The 26,296-nt window shown below is 39.2% G+C and overlaps 2 protein-coding genes across 4 annotated transcripts in view; one reads left to right on the top strand and one right to left on the bottom strand.

Annotated features, from left to right (window-relative positions):
• LOC6556980 (putative dipeptidase NECHADRAFT_87110) overlaps nt 1-15,407 on the top strand; it is a 73,863-nt gene extending 58,456 nt beyond the window's left edge. The window contains exons 2-4 of one of the 3 annotated variants that reach the window (XR_004365259.2): nt 11,001-11,653; nt 13,852-14,956; nt 15,062-15,407. Coding sequence is in view for 2 of the 3 variants with exons in the window: in XM_032738285.2 (XP_032594176.1) it covers nt 2,681-3,607; nt 11,001-11,653; nt 13,852-14,749 (2,478 nt within the window). In the remaining variant the exon portion in view is untranslated. Of the gene's footprint in view, nt 1-2,410; nt 3,608-11,000; nt 11,654-13,851 lie in introns of those variants that run through there. The other 2 variants (XM_032738285.2, XM_032738281.2) reach the window with 2 other exon arrangements.
• Nucleotides 12,718-13,428, bottom strand: LOC116805582. Its single transcript, XM_032738307.2, has one exon. It carries the CDS (start codon nt 13,386-13,388, stop codon nt 12,810-12,812), a length of 579 nt encoding a protein of 192 aa, XP_032594198.1. The 5' UTR covers nt 13,389-13,428; the 3' UTR covers nt 12,718-12,809.
• Nucleotides 15,408-26,296: the final 10,889 nt, after the last annotated feature.

Below are 26,296 nucleotides of genomic sequence, written 5' to 3'. Positions count from 1 at the left end.
CATAGCATTTAGCATATGAGCCAATAATTTACATTGTGTGCCATTATAAGCAAATTCTCTTTACTGAAATAGCCGTAAATTCTTTGGAATTCACGGCTTTTTGAAGACTTGCTTGTTGTTAAAATGGGTGGCGGCAACTTGAACCAAATAAAATGTATATTGTTGCCGGTGCAAATACAAAAATAAGACATAGAACACTTTTAACATTTGATATGACTACAAGGATATCGTATGATAAAATTACCCAATTTAAAGGTAAAACCTATGCCCAGCAAATGTAACATAGCGTGTTTGTCGTTGTGGAATAATTTATGTTTGAGTGCCGTCATTTTGACAGCTTAGATTTTTCAGCTAACCGCTATCACTTGACTCCAGTTTAGTCTATGGCACTCAAATTATGCACGATCCTTGTCCAGCGTGGATGACCCCGTTTTTCAACAGTTTGCGGGGTTAACCAGCCGTTAAATGATGCTACAGCAAAATGTATCCAACATTTTTGCCTGCATACTTTTGGGCAACGGTATTATGCGATGCTGTCCGGCCCCCAAGTTAGCAACTGATGAAAAACTTTTAATTGCTCGCTATCCGGAAAATTGAATGTGCATTAATGTGCGCTTGTAGTGAAATCAGCAATCGCGTTAAATCACTGGAAATGAGGGCTGGAATCAGAACAGCTCTTAAGTCCGTTTCGCACATTTAAACAAAATACTCACCTTCAATCCAGCGTAAACTTTGCCGCTACTTCGATATAAAAAAGCACTAAAACCGGAAGCAACAATGCCAAAAACAGCAGCACCAACACCAACAGCAACAACCATGCGATGAACAATCGAAATGAGAGCAACAAATTTTAACGAGCACCACAAAAACCCAACACGCTGCTTTTTAAGCCTCTTTCCCAACCCCCTTGCCAGACAGCGCTTTTGTAATTACAAAAAGTCGAGTTGGGCGCAATACTTGACAAATGGCGGGGTACACGGAGGCAGGCAGTCCCGCCACGACTGTATTGCCAACTGGCGGGACCAGAGCGGAAGGACCTATAGAGCGCACCCACTCACGCACACACACACACACACGCTGAGACAGATAGAGAGAGAGAGGGAGAGAGAGCATACGAGCCGGTTAACCAAGATAATAGGATGAAACAAATGTAAATGAAGCTGGAAACGGGTACTAAGGCACAGGAGACCGCGGCTCTGTGACGAAGGCTGTGCCAGCGTTTCAAAAAAAAAAGAACAAAAAAAAGTTCAAGCAAATGCTGCAGAAGACATTTCCAACTGTGTTTTTTGTGCCTTTGTCCCTTTGTCCACAAAAGGAACGCGATGACGCGCCGCGGGCTTCAGTCTGCTTCTCCACTTGGGGCCCAAAAAGAAAATTGCGACTGTATAAAATGGACAAAGAAATATTTGTATATACATGTTTGTACATACATACTTCGCAAAACATATGTACATACATTAAGCGAACACACATTTCTATAAGTAATTTGACTATGTACCCAACTCAATCACGAGATTGTTTTCCTTGAATTACACGGAAACGAATAAGCAAATTAGTTTGTTTTCCATATTTAGAGAATCGCTGAATGGCATTAAAAAAATAAAATAATCCCAGTCCTTGGTTGCCAAACAGCAGCATATGGAACAGATGTAAAGTATTTCTTATATGAATAGCTGAATAAATAATTAACTAATTAAGTATTATATACTCTTCGTGATCGCCAACCAGTCTGATAGTAGGATATGTAGGCTAAATCAAGTAAGTCGCTTGTCCTGATTGTTGGTTCTAAGTTTTAACTATTATATATACTCATTAATGTGTACAACAGGGTATACAATAAGCTGAAATCTCATTTGCAGCCAAAAGCAATTATTTAAAGTATTGCTGAATTTACATTTTAAATTAAAATTCTAAACAATGCTTGCTGACTGAATGTGTCACAATTAAGGTCCATTCAGCTGACCATGCAGCGACTGGCCCCAGCTGGGCCAACAGTTGGTTGCACAGCTGGGCACCATGGCCGCAATCCTTGGCCACTACTACAGATTCTCAACTGACGCGAATCTCGCGGTGCGGCAATTAAAATCTTGCTTTCTAGTCTACCCGCTACTGCTGCAAGTATTTTAATTTCCCTCGACACGGCAAACACAAAAAAAAAAGACTTTACAGTGCCCCATGGCTGAGCAGGACTGGGCACCCACAACGCTTCCGTCTCGCCCACAAGCCAGAATCAAAACAAAACGCCAAGTGGCGACGTCGAAGTCGACTTGAAAGAGTTTCTTCTGTTTTTATTGGACGCATGCGCGAGCGCTGCACAAAATGGCCGCGGCGAATTGAGAGTTTGTGAGAATTATCAGGCAGCTTGAAATTTAGTTGCTGCAGGACTGTCGCGAGATAAAGTTGGCCACGGCGCACACACAAAAAGCGTCATGTGAGAAACGGTTAAAAAGGAACGCGCGCCAAATCTGTTTCAAATTCGCACCCCCGCACTTCCTGTGCAGAGATACTTCTCACAGACTCTGTGTATACACACATGCGTCTATGCGTATGTGGATGTGTGTGTGTTTTTGTCTGTGTATCTGCGATTGCAACTGTGTGTGTTTTGGCCTATGTGAAAAGGTGTAGTGAATTAAAGTAAAGTGGAGTAGTCTATAATTGCCACGCCCACTCGTCGCTCAAAATGGAGCACCTGCGCCCACTCAGCTATGAGGAGATGTGCCAAATGGAGCTGCTGCAGCAATGCGGTCCAAACGCACCACCGGCATCGGCAGCACCACCAACGATGCTGCCAATTATGGTCATACCAACAACATTGCTGACGCCTGGAGCAGCAGCTGCGGCAGCAGCCGGCTCAGCACAGCCGCAGGGTGGCGTCGAGCATTATTATCAGCTGCAGCCCACACATATTTTAACATCGGGCAACGAGGGGGCAGCTGTAGCGGTGGCAGGAAGCAGCGCCGGAGTCAACGGCGAATTGGCGCTCCTGCAGGGAGCTATTGAACAGTTTCCACATGGCATCCAACTGCAACAGCATCCACACTCCCAACCACATCCACAGCCTGTAAACATTTTATGTACGGGCACACTAAACCGTGCTCAGTCAGCGTCGGCTGCGGCTGCGGCGTCACCGATGACAGCAACTGCGGCTGCGACGCTACCACGCAGCTTTCAACCAGCCGCCTTTGTGACGGATGTGGAGAGTGACTTTGAGGGGAGTGAGTGTGGTGCTGGGGGCGCAACCACAACGTGTATGCCACACTTTCGTTTTGGCGGCTGCGGTCTTCAAACAGCGGCACAACATCAACAGCCCCACCACCAGCATCAGGATGCCGTCGTTGGCTGCGGCTCGTTGTCTTACATGATGGGAACTCTGGCAGCCGGCGGTGCAATGCACGCTGGTCGCTTTGCGGGCACACTGGCCCGCAATCGACGACCCGATGGACACACCAAACGCGTCTCCTTCAAGGGTGACAATCTACCCCCCTCGCCACCGCCGGCGCCCGCCGTTGAGCTGGACGAGAATGGTCTGCCCATACCCATGCCAATGCCGGGTGTCGGTGCCGGTGGTTGTTCCTACATGCATTTCGACAACTACATGGATTATCAGGTGCGTGCTGACAGTGGCTTCCTTTTTTCGCTTTTTTCTCTGGGCCGGCATATATCTAATTGACATTCATGTGCCGTTCCGACATTTACGATTATTGACGCGCATTTGATTCGTGACGCGATTTCAACAATGGGGGCATCTGTGTGTCAAGAGATTGAAGGCGCTTTAACAGACAACAAAAAATGAGACATATTCAAAATACATATAAAAAAAAATACATAAAATATGTGTTTATGGAGGCATATGAAATGAATCATGGAAATCTTTTGTCAGTAGGCTGACAAAAACATGTTCTGACTAAAGTAAAGCAGGAAAGGATTGCCCTTGCTCTCATCTCCCATTTTGAATTACTATGAATTTATTTTATTTTCGGCATATAATTTTGCTTACAAATTACGTACTTATCCAATCATTATAGTTTTTATTATATCTATTTAGCATTTTATAACTGAAATTTATTGGTAAGTACTTTTAGTTTCATTTTTACTGTTCAACTATTTTTATAGCAATTTATGAAATGATATCATTTTGTTACGGATTAATTTTCATTCATAAATTTATTATGGGGGCTAATGATTATTATGGTTTCCACGCAAATATACATATATGTATATATATGTATATATGGTTATGCCATGAAGTTTGTAACGCATTCACGGATACTTCCCCGATGCCATAAAGTAAATATATTCTTGCCCAGCATCATCGAACAATCGGTCGAAACATTTCTTCTCGTATTATAAAATTATTTTTTACCAAGATATTCAAATAAATATTTCTCACATTTGGCCAGAATAAAAATCATCTTCACAGTTTTTGCTAGAGTTAAGCGAGCGCTGAATTAAATCTAAAAACCTAATTATTTATTTAGTTAAATAAAAAATCTAGTTATCTGTAACTTAACCACACAACAAAACGAGCAAAAATTGTTATAAACTCTGTCGTATGCAGTCTATAAATGCAGTGTAGAATGTAAAATGATTGCCAATTTTTTAAATGCAACTAAGTAGCTACTGCTATTGGGTGCAGCTTACCAAGTCCTAAATAATGCATTACCATGACTAATGCGCAGAAATCAAAGGACATCTACTTGGACACATTGTTAGGGCATCTGATAAACGATTATCTGCATGTAACTCAATTTGTTCGGACTACGCGTATCAAAATCGCAAATGCAGGGCATGTGTGTGCTATCTCACAAAATCCACTTTACTTGAGTTGCAAAGTGGAGCAAAGGACAGTAAACTCAATAAAAGACAAAGTTAAAAAGTATACAAATGAATCGTTGCACAGCCATGGATATTTGTCCTTAGATGCCATTACTCACTAAGCGAGGCGACATTCGTTGTTATCTATGGCCACTGCGACCATTTGTTCACATTTGCATAATAAATTAAATGTTGCAAGTGTCGTCGAGTTTCAGTTTCTTTTCTGCAGCTAGACTATATATTCAGTTCCTTAAGACTCGCTTTGCCCCCCCTTTCCTCACATTGCTCCAGGATATAGCATTTGTTTGGCGGTCAAGTCGGGTGTCTGCGTTTTATGCGTTTCGCTGAACCCATAAATATAGTCATTATTGCCACGCTTACCAGCTCCATTCGCTATTCGCCATTTGGTGAATCGTTGTCGTTTCGCGGTCTGCTGCCCCTTAGACTACATGTTCCTGTCCGTTCCACCATTCAAGTAGCTTATCCTTGCGTTACTCACTGCTTGTTGCCGCTTCAATGCTTTCCATCAAAAACTTTTCACATAGTGGCCATTTGTATAAGATTGCCTAAGTTTTCTCTGTGTGAATATAGTTATGTGTAGTGTGATTTATACATAAAGATGTATATCTATATATAAAATATAAAATATAGTAACTGAACGTAACGGCTTAATAAGAACAAAACAGGAAGTTGTAAAGATATCTACATATACATGTAACTTGTCCTGGAAATTAAATTAAACGGGCCGTAAATTTTTTTACTTATTTTCTTACTTCAAATTAGATCTGAGAACATGTCTTTTAGATAAAGGAAATAAGTTGTAATAATAGAACTTGAGCCTTTGCATACTAACAATTCCTTGCATTTTCCCAGACTTATACAAACGACACTTGCTTGCTAAGTGCTCTATTTAAATGTGTTCCCACCAAGATTTTACACACAATGCCTTTATCCCTAGGCGACCTGCTTCGCTGTGCTGCTTAAGATCCCAATCAATTTTTGTGTACGTAGGATGCATTGCTCGGTAAATGAAATTTTTGGATTGTGCTTATGTTGTTGTCGAACAGCGCCTTGATTGATGGGTGCGTGTGCGGCAGCATAGCAAAGCTGTCGAGTTTGTCTAGCATATTTTTGGGTTCTGTTGCTGTCATTGTTCATGTCAGCTCACGTTTGGCTCTATGTTGTGTGTGTGTGTGTGCTGAAAGTTGTTGCCATCTGTCCGTACCTACAAGGGTCTATCATGAAGATGAAATACTCTGTTATCATAAATTATTATTAGCAGAAACATGACTGGGGAAAGCTTCCTTTTGAAGTTGGGTGTGTGAGTTTTGAGTACAATCGATAAACTTGTCGACTTGTGGAAAACACACAAATTGCACTGCATTCACACTTTCGCAGCACGCGATATTAAATATGAACGTGTGTTCAAAGTTAATGCTGAAAAGTAGACTACTAATCATACAACAAATAATCAAAGCTTTGCTTATGAAGATAACAAGATCTTCAGTAGAGTTCAAGTAGAAACCTTATACGGGTCTATTATGTAAGGACCAATTTACTAAAATTGAGCGTAACTAGACTAAAATCCCAGGAGTGTGTCACAGCCAATTGCGCTAAACACACAAACATTGCAAACAAACTTAGACACTTACTGTAAATTAGAGATGTGTCTGCGTGTTCGCTTTGAAGTAGTTTTGGACCAGCAGAATGAAATGCGATTAAAAACTTTCAATTGTTTAATGAACACTTTAAGAGCTTCAATTCCTGAACTACCAATACAAGTGGCAAACTAGGCACGCAGACAACGAGAGAGAGGGGGAGAGAGACGAGGGTCTAGACTCTAGACAGTCGCCGGTCATCGCCCACATAACTCTGAGACGAACAGATAAACAAACCGACAGACAGTGGTGCTACCAACACAATAGTTCACAAGCAAAAAAATAGAGGAAAAAAGAAAGAATACCAAGTCCCAACACAGTCATCGCCAACCGTAGAAGCTGTTCAGCTGCCATTGAAAGTTGTGGATGGGGTAAAAATAAAATGGCAACAACATTGCGGTTAGTGGGTGGGTTTAGCGAGAAATAGGAAAAGCAAATTGTATCGGCGTGGGTGTAGCTGAGTGAAATGCCATCGTTATTGTTGCTGATGTCCATCACTGTGAAATTCCCCAGAGACATTTGAAAAACTAAAAACTTGCCAACGTTGACATGAACTCAGCAGCCGACAAAATATCAACGGGGAAACGAGAGATGTTGTTAACTGTAACTCCAAGTCCGATGCAGTAGCACCGCAGGATGCCATGACAATGGTGATAGTCAGTGGATTGTGGATTTTACCACAATGGGCCAAATCACCAAAGTTTATCGCAAATCAGCTTTTCCAAATATATCTGAACGCATCCATCAAAATGATACTTCAAATTCCGCTTTTCAGTAGGGCTATTAAACTTTTTCCATTTTTCAACTCCTTGGTTTCGCTTAAGAAAAAAATCCAATCATCCTTGCTTGGATCTAAGAAGTTGCCTGAAAGTTTAAGCGAACAATTTTCTCAGTTTTCAACATTAAACGTGAAAGCTGGTTAAATTTGTTCAAGGAATTTGACTGATTTACTATTAATTTGTTTCTCGCTTCAATAACAAACTTTTGATTACATAATAACAGCTTGCGTTCAGTTGGAAAAAATGTTTCTCTTTTATGAAGATAGTGACTGTAAAACGACGACTTTAAGTTTCAAAGACAGATAATTTAAAAGTCTAAATTTTTAGTTATTTTGCTGCATATGTAAATACCGTTCACATACCACAATATATGTTCACACATTTTCCACGATGTTTCTAGAACAATTGGGTGAGCAGGGTAGAACAAAAAATATATCTATTTTCTAAAACCCAAACACCAAAAAGAAAGAAACTCAATAAAAAAAAAGAAAAACAATAGGAAACATAAAGCATTCCTGTATGGTTTCTTTTATTTTTTCCCCGTTGCCGTTTTCATTGTTACAGCAGCCATTTGTTTTTGTTGCTCTTGTTTTTGTTTTTGAACCAGTTCTTGTTTTGCTGCTCCTGTTGCTAGCTCCCATTTGTGTCATGTGTGTGTGTGTGGCGTCTGTCGCTCTGCCCTGATGATTTGTTGAATGTGCTTCTGGAATGGCGTGTCTTAATCATGCTAGTTGCAGGTTGTTGTCGTCTCTGCTGTTGTTGCTTCATCGCTAACATCAGTTTTATTTAAAACTAGATCGCGTGAATGCTTACCTGAAGATGTGGGCGAACAAAGAATTCAATTTGGATATATTTAAAAGAAGAACATGTCAATGCCAATATTCAAGAAAATATTTATTAAAAAAAAATATTGCACCCTATGAATTTTAAGGCAATCGGCATGTATGCTGAAAACGGGGCTTTTATATACGCTGTAAGACTGGTAATTTATATAACAGCCTTAAGGCTAAAGGTTGCGTAAATATTTTTATTGTGTTTTTGCATATCTACCTTTTTTGCTTCCGTATAAAATAATAAACCAGATATTTAATATTCTGGGTTGTCCTCCCAAGCGTGGTCGCGGTCGGCTCCGTCATATGTGCTCTCAATTCTAGGTAAGATATTTATGGCTGCTTCAAGATATCAACATATTCAATAGCTCCAAATGTATTTGCATTCTTCGATTGATGGGATTGTACAAATTATTGTTAACCTGATGCACTAAGTCGTAAATTAATCGGTTTGTCGGAGCAATCATCAATTTATTCGTAGTCTATTAAGCCTGACTTAATGTCTTGCTCCGACAGCAATTTTAGTTTTTTATTATTCTTATTATTAATAGCGTTCTTACAAATGAATTTTGTATTAAACACATAAACGCCTATTCAGTTATACAATCGGAATCCGTATAATTAGTGAGGAAGATACATATAATTTAGCCCACACCAACAACAGACCAGAGTTGCCACAAAAAAAACGACGAGAATCTAACTAATTATAAGCCCGGTGCAGCAGCCAGAGTAAAGTGCAACCAAAATGTTGAATATGCCCCAAATGCTAACACCGGCTATAAGGGCAATGCCCGCCGCCACCCATAAATATTGTAGCAGCAGCGACGCCTTCGCTACACAAGGGTATTCAGCGCGAAATGTGGCCAAAACTGCTTTCCGGCAGGGCCCTCCTCCTCCATTCCCTTAAAGCTTGCGATGATAATTTCATGGTCGCGCCGCTAACTGCAAACTTTTGCTTGGGCACCCGGCATGCAAACGGAACGCCTTTAAGCAGTGGCAAACCAAAAAGTTAGGCGTATTTTATTTTAAATGCTTACTCAAGTTGTTTATACAGATACCCTTTTTGCCATCTTTGATAAAAATATATACATAAATATTTGTATCTTCATTAATATTCTCGTCTTGTTTTCTATACATACATTTTAGATAAAGCATTTTTCTTCTGGCATCTGAGTTAATACAGGGTATGCAAGGCATCGTTGCACTCTGAAGTATAAACAATATTTGCATTTTTATTAAAAATTGAATAAATTGAAGTCCATTTTTTTGGCGAAACTTCCACCAATCTCATTATTTTCATACTCTATTCACAATTGAGAATAAGAGTATTTAGGACTTGTGAGAATTATGGCACCGCATAGCTAGGTATTGCTCCTCCTGTCGAAAATAACGATATTACAATCTACCATGCTAAAATCTATTTATTTGTTTATTTTTTTTTTATACTTTTATACGTTTGTCAGAGAGAACAGAGTATGTTGTAGTCGTGGGTCTGACTGCTGTGCTGCCACTTTTTATTGCTTGCATTGCGATGTCGAAAGTTTCGCCAGTATTAATAAAAGTTAATTTCGGTGTCTGATGCTGACTGAATTCATAATTAAAAATAGTTTCAAATAAAAGAGCCGTACAATATTCTTGTACCTCGGTGTTGGTCGACATCTTTATTATTTTTTTTTTATTATAATTTGGTGGTTTTTTTTCTTTGCTTGTATTTTATTTAATTAATTTTCAGCTGGCATGAAAATCATTTTCATATCTCCCCTTTATGGTATACCCTGCATACATAACAAATGGTAAACTATATATGTTATAATAATAATCGACTGCGACGATTGTAAAATTATGGCCAAAACATTAATGAATACAAATGTTTTAGTGTACGAAAACATGACTTAGAAATATGTATTTTCCTGGACATAGGGTATATTCTAGTTAACCGATTTGACCATTTTTTTGTTTTTTGTCTACCAACGCATTATTCACATGCTCTGTGGCTTTACTAATTAGCTGCACATACCAGCAGAATGGGCATGCAACCCCAACTGGGGGGCCCAGTGGAATTACTTTGCCAATGAAAATAATTGCGCATAACAAAGTAGGCGTCCGCGTCTGTCTGTGATATGATATGATACTTTAAATAATCGTTGAATGTATTTGGGGATTAAGTCAGCACTTTTAATATTACCTTTAATGCCACAAAAAGCAAAAAACAGCACAAAATGGATATAAATATTTAATTATTGCATACAAATCCCGACAATCAAACAAACTAATGCAGTTTTATCAGTGTTTATTCCTGGTATACATTCGCGCGATAGTTTTAATGCATGTTAGAAAATTCGAATAAGTTTGTCGAACTATATTATATTCGAGACTCGCATATATTCGACATACAGTCGCAGAATAACTAAATCATTGACAGCCACAGCTGGCATAGTTGATGACAAACTTTTGGCCAACAAACTTTCTTGCATTTTGGACGAATTTTGGGATCATCATCAGCCTGAATGCCTGCAAATGAACACACATATGTGAATTATTGCTAGGGGCTTAATTATGTTTCAGCCGAGATTAACCGTGTAGTGTAGAGCTAATGGTTTAAATGCATCGAATGTGATTTTGTCATTGGTTCGTTAAAAAGTTTTTGATTGTGTCTTGTTGATGTTTCATACCAGCTATGAATATTGCAAAAAAAAAACTTCAAAGTTAGCAGCAGTTTTAATTAGAGCACAAAATCAACGAAGAAACTTTGACGCACTTTTAATGAAGCAACTTTGGCACAGTCGATTGGGCTTAGGTGCTTGGGTGATGGCAGCTGGGTGGCAGTTGGGTGGAGTCGTATGCTGTCAGGTAATAAGTTCAATAGAGTGCGCAGCCGAGTAACACGCCAACTTTGCCATTTTTTACTCACATTGCAGACAACCGGGTTTGGCGGGCTGCCAGACGTAACGGAACACTCGAACATACGCCGCACACTCTCCCGCCAGAACTCTATCTCCAACAGCGACTCCGGCGGCGAAATAGCCAGCATACAAAAGTCCAAAGTCTTTGGCAGCGCGATGACGGGAGGCGTTGTTGTTGGCAACGATATCGCTGGCATCGCTCTCGACACCAAGTCGCCCACCTCATTGGCAACGGCTGCCGCAGCAGCAGCCGCAGCAGCAGCCGGTGCTGCCAGCAAGACGAAGGGCAAAAGCGGACGCAAGGCAAGGAATAGCTCTGGTGCGGCACACAAGTCGCGACGCGGTTCCTGGATGGTTGCCCTCACACTAGTAAGCGCCATTTGTCTGCTGGCTATAGCGGCTACCTTGGCCTATCAGCACTTCCTCATGTCGCCCAGTCGCAACTCGCACGCTCAAAGACTGAGAATCGTAAGGCGCATCCTGCGCGAAGTGCCTCTCGTCGACGGACACAACAACTTTGCCTGGAACGTACGCAAATACGCGCATAGCAGTCTGGAGCTGGTTCATCTCAGTCACGACCTTGATCATAAGACGATGTGGTCGCGTCCAACATGGGCGCAGACAGACATGGAACGACTTAAGCAAGGATTAGTTGGCGTCCAAGTTTGGTAAGTGATTGCTTCAATTTTGTATCCTCAACTCTGACATCCCTTGAGAGACATTATTCATTCTCTTCAACACACTTATGGTTTTTTGAAAGTTTTGTAAAACACGGCTTAATGGTTGTAACAAAAGGTCTGATAGTTTTCGCCGATTACGCAATTTTGAAACCCATTTGAAAGTGTGATCAATCATCTGCTCCATTAACAAGATTTTGCTCATGCCTAATGACGCTTACAATATTTGTTTGGCACTAAAAATCAATTTCGTTTAACAATCGCACGAAAGGCAGTCAATTACACAGACTCAACCATGTTGCACAACGGCACAAAACAACAACCACACAGAACCAACGCTGACCAGACTGCAAAGGGTGCAAGGCATCGACCATCCTCACTTTCCGGATTCACCCATGAAAGGATGGCAGCAATTTGACTGCAAAATAAAATTTGGCAACAGCCAGTGCGCGGCTGTAGGTCAGATGCGCAACCTGGCACAGATGCCAGGCAAGCAGCCCCCAAACGGAAACAACAACAAGTTGTGGGAGTGGATGGGGCGGCGGCAACTCTTGACAAGTGGCAGACAGATGCAAACTGGGAAAATTGTGGATAGGCAATCGACTCGATTTTATTTGGTAGTCTTCTGACACTACCGAAAAACTGAGGTTGCGGCATTGCACTACTCGAAAGCGTAACAAAGCGTAACTCTGAACAAGTTTCAAATAAAATTTTAGTGGTCATCATTGTTCAATTTTCGTGCGAAATGCTTTCTGCATTTGCCGCAACTTTGTAACTGAAGCGCCATTCGGATTGCGCCATTTGCTGTTGTTATGGGCCATCATTGCATTTAAAATTCAAATATGCTTTTAGTTAACCACGCTTATGGGAAGCATGCAAACGGCATCATAATGGGATTTGCAAGGATCTGAGACAAGAATTGAATGGCAAATACGTGGCGTATGGCAAACGCCCAGTCATTGAATAAATGCGAATTCTACTAAGCATAAGCGACTATAAGAGTTCCATAAGTGCACGAGAGCAATTCCTTATATTTATACTTAATTACATTAATGTGCTTCTGAATGCTAACATATTTTGTACGTATATTGGTTGCTAGCCCTTTATTCTCTAATATACATTTATGTGTTCTTAACAGAAGTAAATTTCAATACCAAGGGATTGATATGGACTTAGTTCTAGCATTTAATTGCTCCTTTGTCTGTCCGCCAGCCGCACAGCGTCTCTGCTTGCAATCCTTACAGTTGCATTTCTTAGCCTTCTCGAAGTTAGTCATCGCAAGTGAGCCTGCCGATTCTGTGGCTGAACCAGGAGGGGTTGTGGCTGTTTTATTCAGAGAAGTATTGCCGAGATGACGCCGCTGGCGATGAGACTTTACTGCGGCAAATGCGGTTAAGTTACAGTTCTTGACATGTGGGTTCTCCTTTTTCTCCAAGAAGATCTGTCGGCGGTCTATAACAGCGGCTCGCTTATTCACCCACCAGATAAAGTCGGGTTGAATGAAAAGTGGCTTCGCTTCACTTAGCTGCTTAATCATAGTCTCCTTATGCTCCTTTAACCATAGGCGACCATATTCCCAGCCCAATAATAAACCCATTGCTGGTTCATCTTTTTCATACGTGGGAACAAATGAGAAGCGACGAGGTGGGGGAATATCCTGCGGAAAGATTTCGTGGCTCTCCTTGCAGGAGCTGGATTGCTCGGCGCGGGCCCACGTTCTATGCATGTTGATAATATTTCATGAGTGTTATTATTTGTGTTTTTGTGTTAGATTTACGATGGAACAAATATGGGAAACTTAATATAACTTTTAAATATTCACAGCATGCTTTAAACCTTTTTGTTTATAAAGCTAGGCAAATGTTGGTAAAAATTAGAACAATTTTATACAAATATTTATTCAATCTATATTTTATTATTGACTGAACATTATTTTCAATCCAAATAGATTTTAAAAAATTCCAATAAATGGAAGTTAAATAGTTTTTTCATTAAAATGATTTGCTATATTTCATTAACTCTTGGCAAATTGGTTTATTTAGTATAATATTTTAGGATATTTATAATATATTTATATTTAACAGTGTAGCTATTTCGTATTGATTATTTACCCATCGTCCTTCGACCAATAAGGCCAAACAAACTTTCCAATATATAGAAATATTTTTGTTTGGTTTCATTTCGTGCAGGTCAGCATACGTGCCATGTGAGGCACAGGGCTTGGATGCCGTCCAGCTGGCACTGGAGCAAATTGACATTGTGCGGCGTCTGTCGGACATGTACGCAAGGGACACGGAGCTGGCGACATCCTCGCAGGACATTGTGGCCACGCATAGACGAGGCCTGCTCGCCTCGCTGATCGGCATCGAGGGTGGCCACACAATCGGCTCATCATTGGGCGTACTACGCTCCTTTTACTCGCTGGGCGCCCGCTACCTCAGCCTGACGCATCGTTGCGATGTGTCCTGGGCCGGGTCGAGTGCCTCCCCACTTGAACAGGGCCTGACGCCCTTTGGTAAGGCCATTGTGCGCGAAATGAATCGCCTGGGCATGATGATCGATCTGTCGCACAGCTCGGATGCAACGGCTCGCGATGTACTACAGGTAACACGGGCACCGGTCATCTTCTCACATTCGGCAGCACGCCAGCTGTGCAACTCGACGAGGAACGTGCCCGACGACATATTGCGTTTGGTGGCCGAGAATGGTGGTCTCATTATGTTGAGCTTTGACCCAGAGGACGTGGCCTGTGGACGACAGGCACGACTGCAGGATGTCATAGAACACATTAAGTATGTGAGAGCAATTGCGGGCATTCAACACATTGGACTGGGTGCCGGCTACGATGGCATTGAGATGCCTCCGATGGGTCTGGAGGATGTGTCCAAATACCCGGAATTGCTTGCCGCTCTGTTGGAGGATCACAACTGGAGTGAAGAGGATGTGGCCATGCTAGCGGGACGCAATTTCCTGCGCATCATGGAAACGGTCGAGACAGTGCGTGACTATTGGAAACGAGCAGCCATTCAACCCATCGAACTGACAGAGCCACAACCGAAGACTCAGTGCACCTATATGTCATCGTGACCACTGCCGCAGGCGGTGAGAACGCGCCGCGATGAGCCCGTGACACAATCGCACCTCGAGCGGGTCAACCCCAATCACACCGAGGCTGCGGTGACGGGCAATGCGCAACTCTGGCGTCAGCTGGAACCCATCGCAAATCAAACGGAAGTGCGACACATGGCAGCTATGGCAACCACTTTTACAGTCAGTGGACTCTTGCAGTAGAAGGTTTGTCGGGAAGTGGGCGAATTTGAAGCCGATTTAAATGACTTCCATTATCATTTATTTATTTATTATTTTGATAATTTATGATAAATCGAATTCTCTGACTAGCACGGGCAATTGAAAGATGGAATAAATTAACGCTGGCACAGCAATCAAAATGACGAATTGACGATATATATATATATATACATATATATACCACAAGACATAAAAATAAGAATGTATGTATTATAAAACAAATTAGTACGTTCATACGTAGTATACGTCTATATATTCAAAAAACCGAAAGAAAAAACCAATTATAGGCATATACATTACTTATATGTGGGTTTCACAATGTATTTATTGTTGAATTTTCTAAAACTGTGTTTTCTAAATATTGCAATTCATTTTTAAATTAATTTACTTGCTTTGAATTTAATATAAATGATTTGATTTCTGTTGTTGGCATATGTATAAAGTGCTTTGAACATACATACATGTAACATATGTATGTAGATATATATCTGCAAACAATTGACTTTCCATAGCACAGTTACAATAAATTGAATTTTAAATTTGTATATTGGTTGCGATTTAACTGTTTATTTATGAGTTAAATTGCAAAAGCGCATTCAAACATTAAATCGATAACCAATTTTTGTTTTTGTGAATTGCCAAGCGAGTGAACCGCTAACGAAGCACTTTGCAACTGTATTATACCTTACTATGATATTAATTGTCATAATTAATTACAAAATATGCAATAATAGTAAAATACAATTATTCGTTAATTCTATCACTGATAAAATGCACACGCGTGTCAAGAGGCAACTCTCTCATTTCTGAAACATTAATAAAAAAAATACAACACTAAGAGTAAATATATGTATGCAATAATACTTATCGTTGCACAGTGTGAAATGTGCATTTAAATTCATTCATAAGTTAAAGACAGGATATATAATACAAAAAATAGAAAAAGAAAAAAAAACAGTTAAATGTGTTTGGCAAACGCACACAATTAATATATACAGAATAACAAGCATAATCGTACTTAATAATATTTAGGAAAGCAAGGCAGATATCGTAAAAACAAAGTCATTTCCATAAAATAAATCGAAATAAAAATCAATTCTCGTGTTTGATTTCTTAATTCCTGGTCATAGTCTTCCAGATTTATGCCCTAGAAGTAAGTAATGAACTGACCTACAATATGTAGTCATTTTCTAGGCATTTTCTTTAAAGTTACGGTTTTAATTCTTCATCAGTATCAATCGAATCCACTATGGCGATAGTAGGCCAAGTGCGAAAACATGTTCTTCTATACGGGTCACTGTACTCGCACTTTATCTTAACCTAACTTAACTCAAAAATAGCTTTGTAAAAAGTAACCTATTTGTAATACAAACACAGACGCACACACTAAGCTTCCTCCAACTGTATTCTACGGTAATGGAATACTGAGCCAAATACTGTCCTCGGGATCGGTTTTATGTAACTGTAAGTATAAATGCTGCGGCAAACACAATCGCAGTTTGCTGTCTGGGACCATAAAAAACGTTAAGTGGTCGTAAATCAAAATTCAGCAAGCATGAGAAAGTTCACCAAGTTCTCTTCGTTTTTTTTTTTTTACTACATACAGCTTGGGCTCGTGCTCGTGCTTTTATATTCTACTACTTTTAGCACTTGCAAAGAATTAAAATGCAGCTGGCTTTCCCACAGGCGTAGAGCACAAATAGAAACGGATATTGGCAATCGAGACGAGAAGAGCAATGCTGGCGCCTAAAGTTCTTAAACTAAGCCATAGGCCAAGTGAATTTCATTCATTTACAGTCCATTGAAACTTGCTTAAATTTTAACGAGACTAGGCGCCCCACCGCCCACTATATCACAAGGACAGCTAAGACCAATCTCCGCTAATGTTTCTTTGCCTGTCTAGGTCTCATGGGCCTTGACGGCGCCAACGCCATCAATGTCTGATAACAATGTTTTTGTTGTTTACATGAGGAGTTAAGGTTTTTGTTTTGATGGCTTTCACTTGGCTTTGGGATTCTCTGACCTATCCGCTGCTCATTTTCTCTCAATTGTTTATTATTATTGTTGCCGCTTTCAGCTGTAGCATAATAGAGACACTAATTGTTGTGCCTTAAACTGTCTACGAGTAAGTATTTGGCTTTGTTGCGCACACATTTTTGGGCTTCCATTTCTCTTGCAAAGTCAAAAGAATTAAAATAAAATATAATTATTCTTAAGTGCTTCTTAACACTGTAATTGTAAATAAATTAATTGGTGCTTTTTGGGATTTTCTTATGGCAACAGAAAAATACCAATTAAAATATTAGCATTAAAAATCTTCCGTTTTATGAAATATTTTGTATCATGTATATGGTTTGTAGTCAACAACAAAGTTCTAATCGTATTAGTTATAAAAAAAATAATTTATTAAGCAATTAATTATTTTTTATACTACAGGTGGGATAGATAGGTACTATTTTTTAATATCCGATCATTTTGGCTCTTATATTATAGGGTAGAGTCATTTTGGGACAACTTGTGCATATAATGATGCCATTGTTTATGGTTATATTTGTCATTAAGGCTAACAACTTGTTATTAAGGACACCTTAACGACAAGTTAGCAATCAACTGATACCAGGCAGCAAAACTGAAGTCGCTCGTTAACGAGACGACCGTCATTTCATAGCTTTCTCATTAACAGACCGTCCGGTTTCAATTTCCCATTTAATTTTGTTTCATTAAAAATGCCTCTCCCAATGGTACATTGTGTTCAAGTTTCAGCATTAATGGCAACTGTCATGTAGTTAAAACAACCCACATACCCAGCAACCAGCAGCATTTCTCCCGCAAAAGCCAACAAAAATCATTTTCAGCCAGCAACTGAAGCGAGTTGATGGAAAAAATAATGCTTGATGACATTTATAATGAGTAAAATGTTGTTCGAGTTTTACTTGTTTCTCTTTCTTTTCGTTCTTAAGTTCAAATGTCCCGATAACCACTCATCTTTGATTTATGTGGCAGAATTTCAACTTTGTCATGTATAATTCATTCGACAAATTGTTTTTCAATCTGTCGAGTTCATTCATGTCTGTAGATTCTGTTATCGTGTCATTCAGCTCAGCGCATCAACGAAAAGGACTAATTATAATGATTGTTTAAGTAAGTAACAATAATTAACAGCTGTGCCAAACTTTTTAACGTGTCAATCGATCGCCGAAAATTGTCCAAAGTTGAAAGTTTAGTTCAAAGGACTAAAGCCCTCCAATGCCTGATTGTATATTTATTTTTAATTAAAGCAAAATCCAAAGCAGACAGAGCTCATTGATAGGAAAATAAAAACTGGAAACTTTGTGTTTCGCATCGATAAAATAGTCAGATGACCGAATAGCTCGAGACCTTTGCAGGGAACTAGCTGGACATTGAATAGGATCGAATGGGCGAGCTTTTCACCATTCAAATTTAGTTTCAGGCTTTGAAATTTGAATTGTCAATGAATAGGAGGGTTGTGCTTTGAATTTGCTCCTGTCGCCCCTAGTGGAGTAATATGAGTACAAATTGGGGAACAAAACGTGAAAAGTGCGTAAGCCATCAAAGCAACAACACAAGAGCATGATGATATAACAGATATGTGCCCTTAGGGCATACGCACACACACACACACACACACACACACACCCACATACACAGTGCATTTGCTGTTGCACAACATTTACATGCATACTTTGAAAATGAAAAGCCCAAGAAGAGGTCCACTTGCGATTAATATTTAAAGTTCAAACGAATCAAGTTCAAAGCAATCAATCAAACAAAGGCAATCGAGGGAAAAAACTGAAATAAAATTAAAGGGGAGAAAACACGGGGCCAATAAAGATACTCACACTTAACACAATGGCAGCGCTGCGAACTCCCTTTCCTCCAGCAGGATAAAGAAATGACAAATCAAATCGGATACTTTCACATGTCAGTTATAAAAAAACAATTGATTTCTAGGCAATATTATTGATTTTTCTGCCACATTGTTATTATCATCCCATTTAATACCGCAATACACAGCAATGTTTATTATTTAATTTATAAGATATTAAAATATACTATAAATTTTATTGACCATCGACTTAATAACAGCTTTAAGCCCTTAAGCTCCCACAAGAACAGACATTACAAGTGCAAACAAATCCAAAATCAAATTGGCCCTCAAAGTGATGCAACATGTGCTGGTCCGCCCTGGTCCGCCCTGGTCCGACTACATCAATTGACGTTCACCCCAAAATTGTTGGCTGTGTGGTAAACCGAGCGACATCATTTCCAGCCCGAGCAAGCCAAACCAAGTGCAATTAGGAAATTTGCAAAATTGTCTATTGCCCTGCCACAGGACATTGCAAATCACAGTTGGTACCGAGAGTTGTTGTCTTTGTTTCCTCTCTCTCACACACACACACACGCACATAGGGACAGACCCACACACAGCACTACACAAATGGACATTAAACACTGTAATTGAGAATTTCTCCTATTTACATTGCAAATAGCTGATAATTTTAGGATTATTTCAAATAATTACTCGTTGTGGTCAAATATGGCAATCAAATTAGATCGATAATACATTTCAAACAAGGAACGTTTGTAGGCTTGCGATACCAATTTATTTTAAATATATATAATTACTTCTTAAGTTATATTTAACATTCGATGCCATTCAAATTGTGCCAAATTCTGTCAAGTGCTATGAATATAAAGTGCTGATGCTGATTTAGTCATGCGCGCATTGTCCTTGTCTGTGGAGTCCTGTCATAAGTAGGTTGCCTTCCGTTACAGCTATGCACACTGTTCCAAGTATTTGTATTCGGCATTTACATACGTGTACACTTGAGCTTGTGCTTATGCTTGTGTCCATTTGCTCATATGCAAACTGCTTGCACTAAATGGAACATCATCGAGGCAGAAGTAAGAGCCCTGTTGTGCTGTAGATTGTTTACGAGCATCCTGCGTACCACAACGTAAATGAGCAACGAGAGGCATTCAACCATAATTCAAGGCGTTTCTGCATCTGCTTTTGATCTGTGCGTATGTGCTTAGAACATGAAATTGATTTACTAGTGCTGCTGGCCAATTTGGTCCGCACATTCGACCATGAAATGGCTTTAACTATTTTGGCAAACACATTTGTAATTAAGTGCCCGTGTCCACCAGAGGTGTAGTTAATATTTAACCCCCATGAGCTAAACATTCGCACTATGTACTTATTTGGCATTTAAGAAGTTGTTATGAAGCCACATGATTAAAGAAGTATTTTCAACAATAGTAGTTTCATCATACCATATTGGGTATTGGGATTACCATATAAGTATCAAGTGTATATTCAGCTGTATGACAAACAATTGGTCGATAAATCAAAAGACTATATGAGTAGTTATTTATTATCATCCCAGCGCATTAATTGCATAAATCGAGAGATTTACTCTCTGTCTGTCTCTCTCTCTAGGGAGAATACTTGTGCACATAGAAGTATGTGAATAACTAGTGGAAGAACTAGGTTTGCATATGCAAATCAGTATGTACATGTCTATATGCATGTGTTACGTGACTGTCACGTATTTGTTCTATGCTGTGGAAACGGGGACATAATCACAATACAAAGGCAAAAACGTGCCTGATATTCATGTGCGACATGTATTAGATGTGTCAGGTACAAAATGAAAATTCGTGTTTGCATTGTACGAGTACGAGCACATATGTAAGTATTTAAATATCAATTTAAATATAGTTTCGTTTAGGTGCATCACATATCAGTAAGTTAAACTAGTTTAATTTTGGAAATTATGATCTTTCCCCTTAATTTCCTCAACTGACGGAAACGCACTTATCATCAATACCACTCGACAGTTGTTGACATTACATTCAGAAGTAGTCTGCCATTGCCAAACCAACCAGTAAACCACTTGTTCATTTTACTTGCACACCACATACGAGTATTGATCCAATTTCCATGCTGTCAGGCTTGAAAGTGGTTTAATTAGGACAGTTGTGAAGTTACTCTGTATTTAATGTTTCGCCGTGTATCTGTTAATTGCCTGGGAACTATGGTTTAAAGTCGCAGTAAATTCAACTGAAATGCATTTACACTTAACACACTTTCGCAACGTTTGGCTGGTTTGAGTTGTTGCCGTTGCACCTGAGCGACAATCAACAAGTTTTTGTTGTTACAACCAGTCGCACTTGCGAAATGCATTTGCTGTTGAGTACACATCGGGTGGAAGCCCTACAGAGCGGAAGATGTGAAAGCAACAGCAACAGCAGAAGCAGAAGCAACAACAACTCGCGTCATAAAAGCCAGCAGCCCCCAATGGAGACACTTGGTACCAGGTACGCACCATCGACAGCTCTGCGCATCGACATGTAAGGAAAAGGATATGCATGTAGCTGTCTATTGTCCATCTGCCGAGTCGTTATCTCTTGCAATATGACAATCAAGCCCATGGCGTTTGTGGAAAATAAGGTAAGAGTTGTAACACGAGAAATACGGCATCAGCAGTTACAGACTTTATGGACTCCTCATGAAGACAGCGCACATGTAACTATGTACGACTTGTGTATCTACATACGTATTTATGTATTCTATAATGGCATATTCACGTTAAGCGAAATAACATTTGCACTGTTGGGAACAGGAGGCCCCAGTTCAAATATCCACATCCGCGTACGGAACAAACTTCCTGACTGACAGGTCATAGCAAATATGTAAAAAGAAAATATATTTAAGATGAATTACACATGGACATATATATATATATAAATATATATATTATATATATTATATATATATATATATTTCCATATATGTATATTTATTCCAGAGAACACAGCAAAAGACGCGAGTGACGAAATGAATTTTCCGTGTCTGAATCATCTGCCGGAGCACCATGAGACAAGGAGAGAAAAAATTAATTCATTTGTATATCAGTATGATTTCACATTCCCTGACAATGTCGCACATTCAACAGATAACAGATATATTGATAGAACAATCAAATAATATATGTACACCTTTTGATTGTCAAAAGAACATTGAAACAAGTTCACTTAATTATACCCTTTTGCAAAATTGTATAGGTAGAGGGTGTTCAAAATTGCTGCTGGCACTCAAAACAAAGAAAAAGTCAGTCAATGTAAAATTGAAGCTATTTGAGTGAGCAAGCATTGGAAAACATAAATATTGGCAACATGTCGTATGCGCAATTTGCGTATGAGTGACCCAATCTGTACTTGGCTGTGCTCAGTCAAGCAGTTTATTTGCTTTTGCGAAAGACGTTGCTTTCTGGCATATGTCAATTTAAACACTCATTTATATAGTACATACCATTAATGTATCCATTGTTAGCTGTAAAATCTAACCAGAACTTATTAGCAACATCTAATATTACCTCTTCGGGATTTCTTGGAATTCTCTAATCTTTAACATGTTATTAGCAAGCACGTATTTCACTGTAAGAAATTGGAGTCTTAAGACAAACATTTATTCGTATAAGATCTACTTAATTTACTTTTCTTTCGCAGCACGCAAGCGTTGGTGCATTCGCGACACATCCGGCGGAAACTAACAAACAAACACACACACACACATTGGCAGACCGTCATTTACTGTTCATGCATGACCACTTCAATGTTTTCGGTCTTCATTCGCTTTTTGGTTGTTGCCATTGCCTACACTTCCGGTTTGTTTTATTCTTAGTTGAGGCAGTTACTTGCATTCGACTCGAGTTCCTTGGAGTGGCACCTAAAAAAAAATTCATTTCGATTTTGCCAATTTCTGAGGACTTTTCTTTCGCTTTTCACATGATGGATATGCGTACGTGCTGACATCGTTTTTCACACGCTTCAATGTACATAATATTCTGCTCGGCTTGCCTAAAGTAAAATGAATATTTGGCAGACTCCAACTGCTCCCTCGACGAAATTTATTTTCCGTTTTTGCATATTTTGTGGATAATTTGGGTAACAGCATTTCTCGCTCTCTTGAATTTTTCTCTCGCTGGCTATACCCTAGAAAATAACACTGCCATTTCACTCAATTTCTCAATACGCAAACGGTAATCAAATTGTTGGCAGTTTTTATTTTATTACAAATTACATAAGAGAAAGTAGACTTTTTTTGTTAATCATTATTTTCTTACTTCCACGATAGCATGTTATCTCCAAAGTCGATACACAGGATATATTAGGCTAAAAACAAACAGTGACAGCAACAATATTTTTGCAAGGGTATTTTGTGCTCGGAAAAAAAAAACAACACTTCGAACAGAACTTGAGTTTGTTCGTTGTTTTCGGTGCCAAAACGTTCACGTAAAATATTCATGCGTTCTCTCGGCGGTTTTTGACTCTCAAGTGTTTGCAATTCAATTACAGTTCAATTGATTTTCGTCTGGGGGCACAATCTGGCAGTTTTGGTACGTTCTATGTTGGCCTGGTGGCTACACACAAATTTATGGTCTCAGACTGACACGTGGCTCAATCAGATCCCAGAAGAAACATGTAACTGCATACAATCGAATGACAGATATGTCTCCACAGCTCAGTTCGAATCCTAATTTAAACAGTTTTTGTCAGTCTTACGCATTTCTTTCAGTACCTTTACTAACCATTGTTTTCTTAGCAAATCGGTTTACTCAATACTCGGAGTCTGTCACTTTCCAGCAGTGTCCACTCGACTCAATAAGCACTTTTCGTGAAAAGGATTCGCCAAGAAGTACAGACGGGCAACAATGCCAAGAGAGATAAACGAGTATCTTTAAGATTCACACGTACACAGACGATATATGTATGTGGTATTTGTGCGTATGTATCTACTACTGTTGCACATTTGTAGGTAGATAAATGGCTTTCGTGTTGGTATTCGCATTGGGTCGTATGTGCTTACGCGTATGTCAATTCCCTTCAGTAAATAATGGCTTTGCAAGGAAAATAAATAAAATTAAAGAAAATAACGAAAATCCATGTCCTTTCAGTAATGCCAGTGTGTCGAAACCAAATCGGAGTTGGGAGGCTATAATAATAGTCCAGAGGGCACAAAATATCTATAATAATATGTTGCAACTTAGTTTTCGTTTTGGGAATTGTAAGAAGAAAAAAATCAGTACATAAAATAAGAAAGCAAACTTGAGCAGACTAAGTCTCATCAATGTCCGTCCCATCCACATAATGGCTAAATGTTGCCAAAATGGAATTTTTCATTCTCTTTGGAAGCCTGATATAAAATGCAATATAAGCAGCAGACCATTTCAACTAGCTCATCAAGAGCTTTGTGAGCACAGTTGCAGTCAGTCTTATCGATTTTTATAGTTAATTAGCATTTTGGCAAGCATCGGGTAGTCGCCAGTACTCATAAACATAATTTACGACTTCAGCAGCGCAGCTGGAAATATGATGATAAAAATGAAAACACTGTTACAGTTTTTCTTTTTACTCAAAATAAATGACGCTTTAACCAAAGTTGATGGACAAAAATAAATGGCAATGCAGTGTCGCATTTTGTATCATTTTTTACATACTTTAACTTAAACATTGTTACCCATCACATTTTGTTTCTGTATTTATTCCATTATACTATTAATAATACTATAATACTATTAATAATGCTATTTTCATTATAGCATCACAAATACATTTAGCCCATTTATATAGATGAAACCTTCGATGCCGATTAGAATTTAGCCGACCTCGAATAATTGCGATAAAGTACATCTTAATTAGAAACGACTAGGAAGCAATGTAATTAATATGAGCAACGTCTGCAACAAATAAACTACAAAGCACTAGGGACAGCCTCAACGACCGAAGAATCACACGGGACAAGGTGAATTGTTGTGCTGAGTGCTTCAGTTTCACTCTCGCATTTGTGTTCATCCTAATTATATGACAAACTTCGGGTAAGTCATGGAAACACAAAAGCAGCCAAGTAGAAATCAATTAAATTTTGGCAAATAACAGTCCAACAGGCCGGCATCTCAGGTACAACAGCCAAAAAAGAACTAGCAACAAGAAATGTGTAACGGTAACGTAGCACTTTGTTTAAGGTTATGTGAGCACCTCAAATACGCCCCTGGGACTCATTTAGCCACGAAGTGGTCCAATATCAAACGTATATGTACATCAACTTGTGGGTTGTTAGCAAAAAGCAGAACAACAATTGCACAGCTTGGCTGTGCACTCCTCTCTACACCTCCAAAGTTCGATTATTTATTGTTTACCAGCTGGATGAGACTTGTTTTGCAATGGTTCTTTGAATGTATATTTTCTGTGCATAACCTTTATCGGCTTTTTCATTTTTTTTTATTTCGGGTATCAGTGTCACTTTTCTGTGTTTCTTATTGATATAGAGTTTCTGTATATGAAAGCAGACCATGATTTTGTTAAAGTATATAAATATAACATTAATATCTGAGACAGTCTAGCCATATCTGAGAATGTTCACCATTAGAGGTCGTGGCATAATTTTGGTAATACGACAGATATTAATCAAGATATGTTTTACACATATTGGACTCCTGGTTGTGTTCGGCAAATTGCCAATAATGCACAGAGCAACTCATTCACACAATTGGAACAAGCACTTGTGCCTCGTACACTGGCTAAAACACTGATTTGTTAGTGTCAGAGCTTTGAAGTGACGCAACAGAGGCCATAAGCCTTCGTTAGCTAGTGTCCTGCCTGTCGACTTATATTTACTGTTGCCAGTTTTCATTGTGTTGCCAGTGTTGCAGCCAACTTGCTTTGTTGTCAACTCATCCATGCCATTATATCGAACTGTGTGCTTTGTCCACCAACCACACACTCGCTCTAACCTGGTGAGTTTATCTTTTCAGCGGAACTTGTTCCAGTGATAGCCAGACCTTTGTGTTCACTTCCTTATTAGTTTCGTTAATGTTACCGAAGAGAACAAACACAGATATGCGTGAACATTTTACGTTTATCCTTATCGCCTCTAAGCCCCTCTTTCGTTGAACACTCAAAAATAATGGTGCACAAACACTATCGGAGCTCAACTTAAACTCTGAATAAAGAGCTAACAACCATAAAATCACGATACTCTGAAGACAAGTTTTAAATTTAGGGTGCCAATAAAATAAAGCGAACTTTGCCATGAACAAATTGTTATTGCAGTCCAGCACACCAATATTTTCTCTGTCCCCATTATTTTTTTAATACCTTGTGCAGCAAAATAGAGTTTAATAGTTGTTTAAATATGTTTGTCAATTGGAAAAGTGGCTGAACAAATATCGTAATAAACCAAAAACAACCACTTACTTCACATCCCCTAACCTTTCAACAATTCATAAATAATACAAA

This window comes from Drosophila grimshawi, unplaced genomic scaffold, assembly GCF_018153295.1.
Source record: "Drosophila grimshawi isolate 15287-2541.00 unplaced genomic scaffold, ASM1815329v1 contig_44, whole genome shotgun sequence".
NCBI classification, from domain to species: Eukaryota; Metazoa; Arthropoda; class Insecta; order Diptera; family Drosophilidae; genus Drosophila; species Drosophila grimshawi.
The sequence above is the reverse complement of the archived record's forward strand: the minus strand, read 5'-3'. Positions and strand labels throughout refer to the sequence as shown.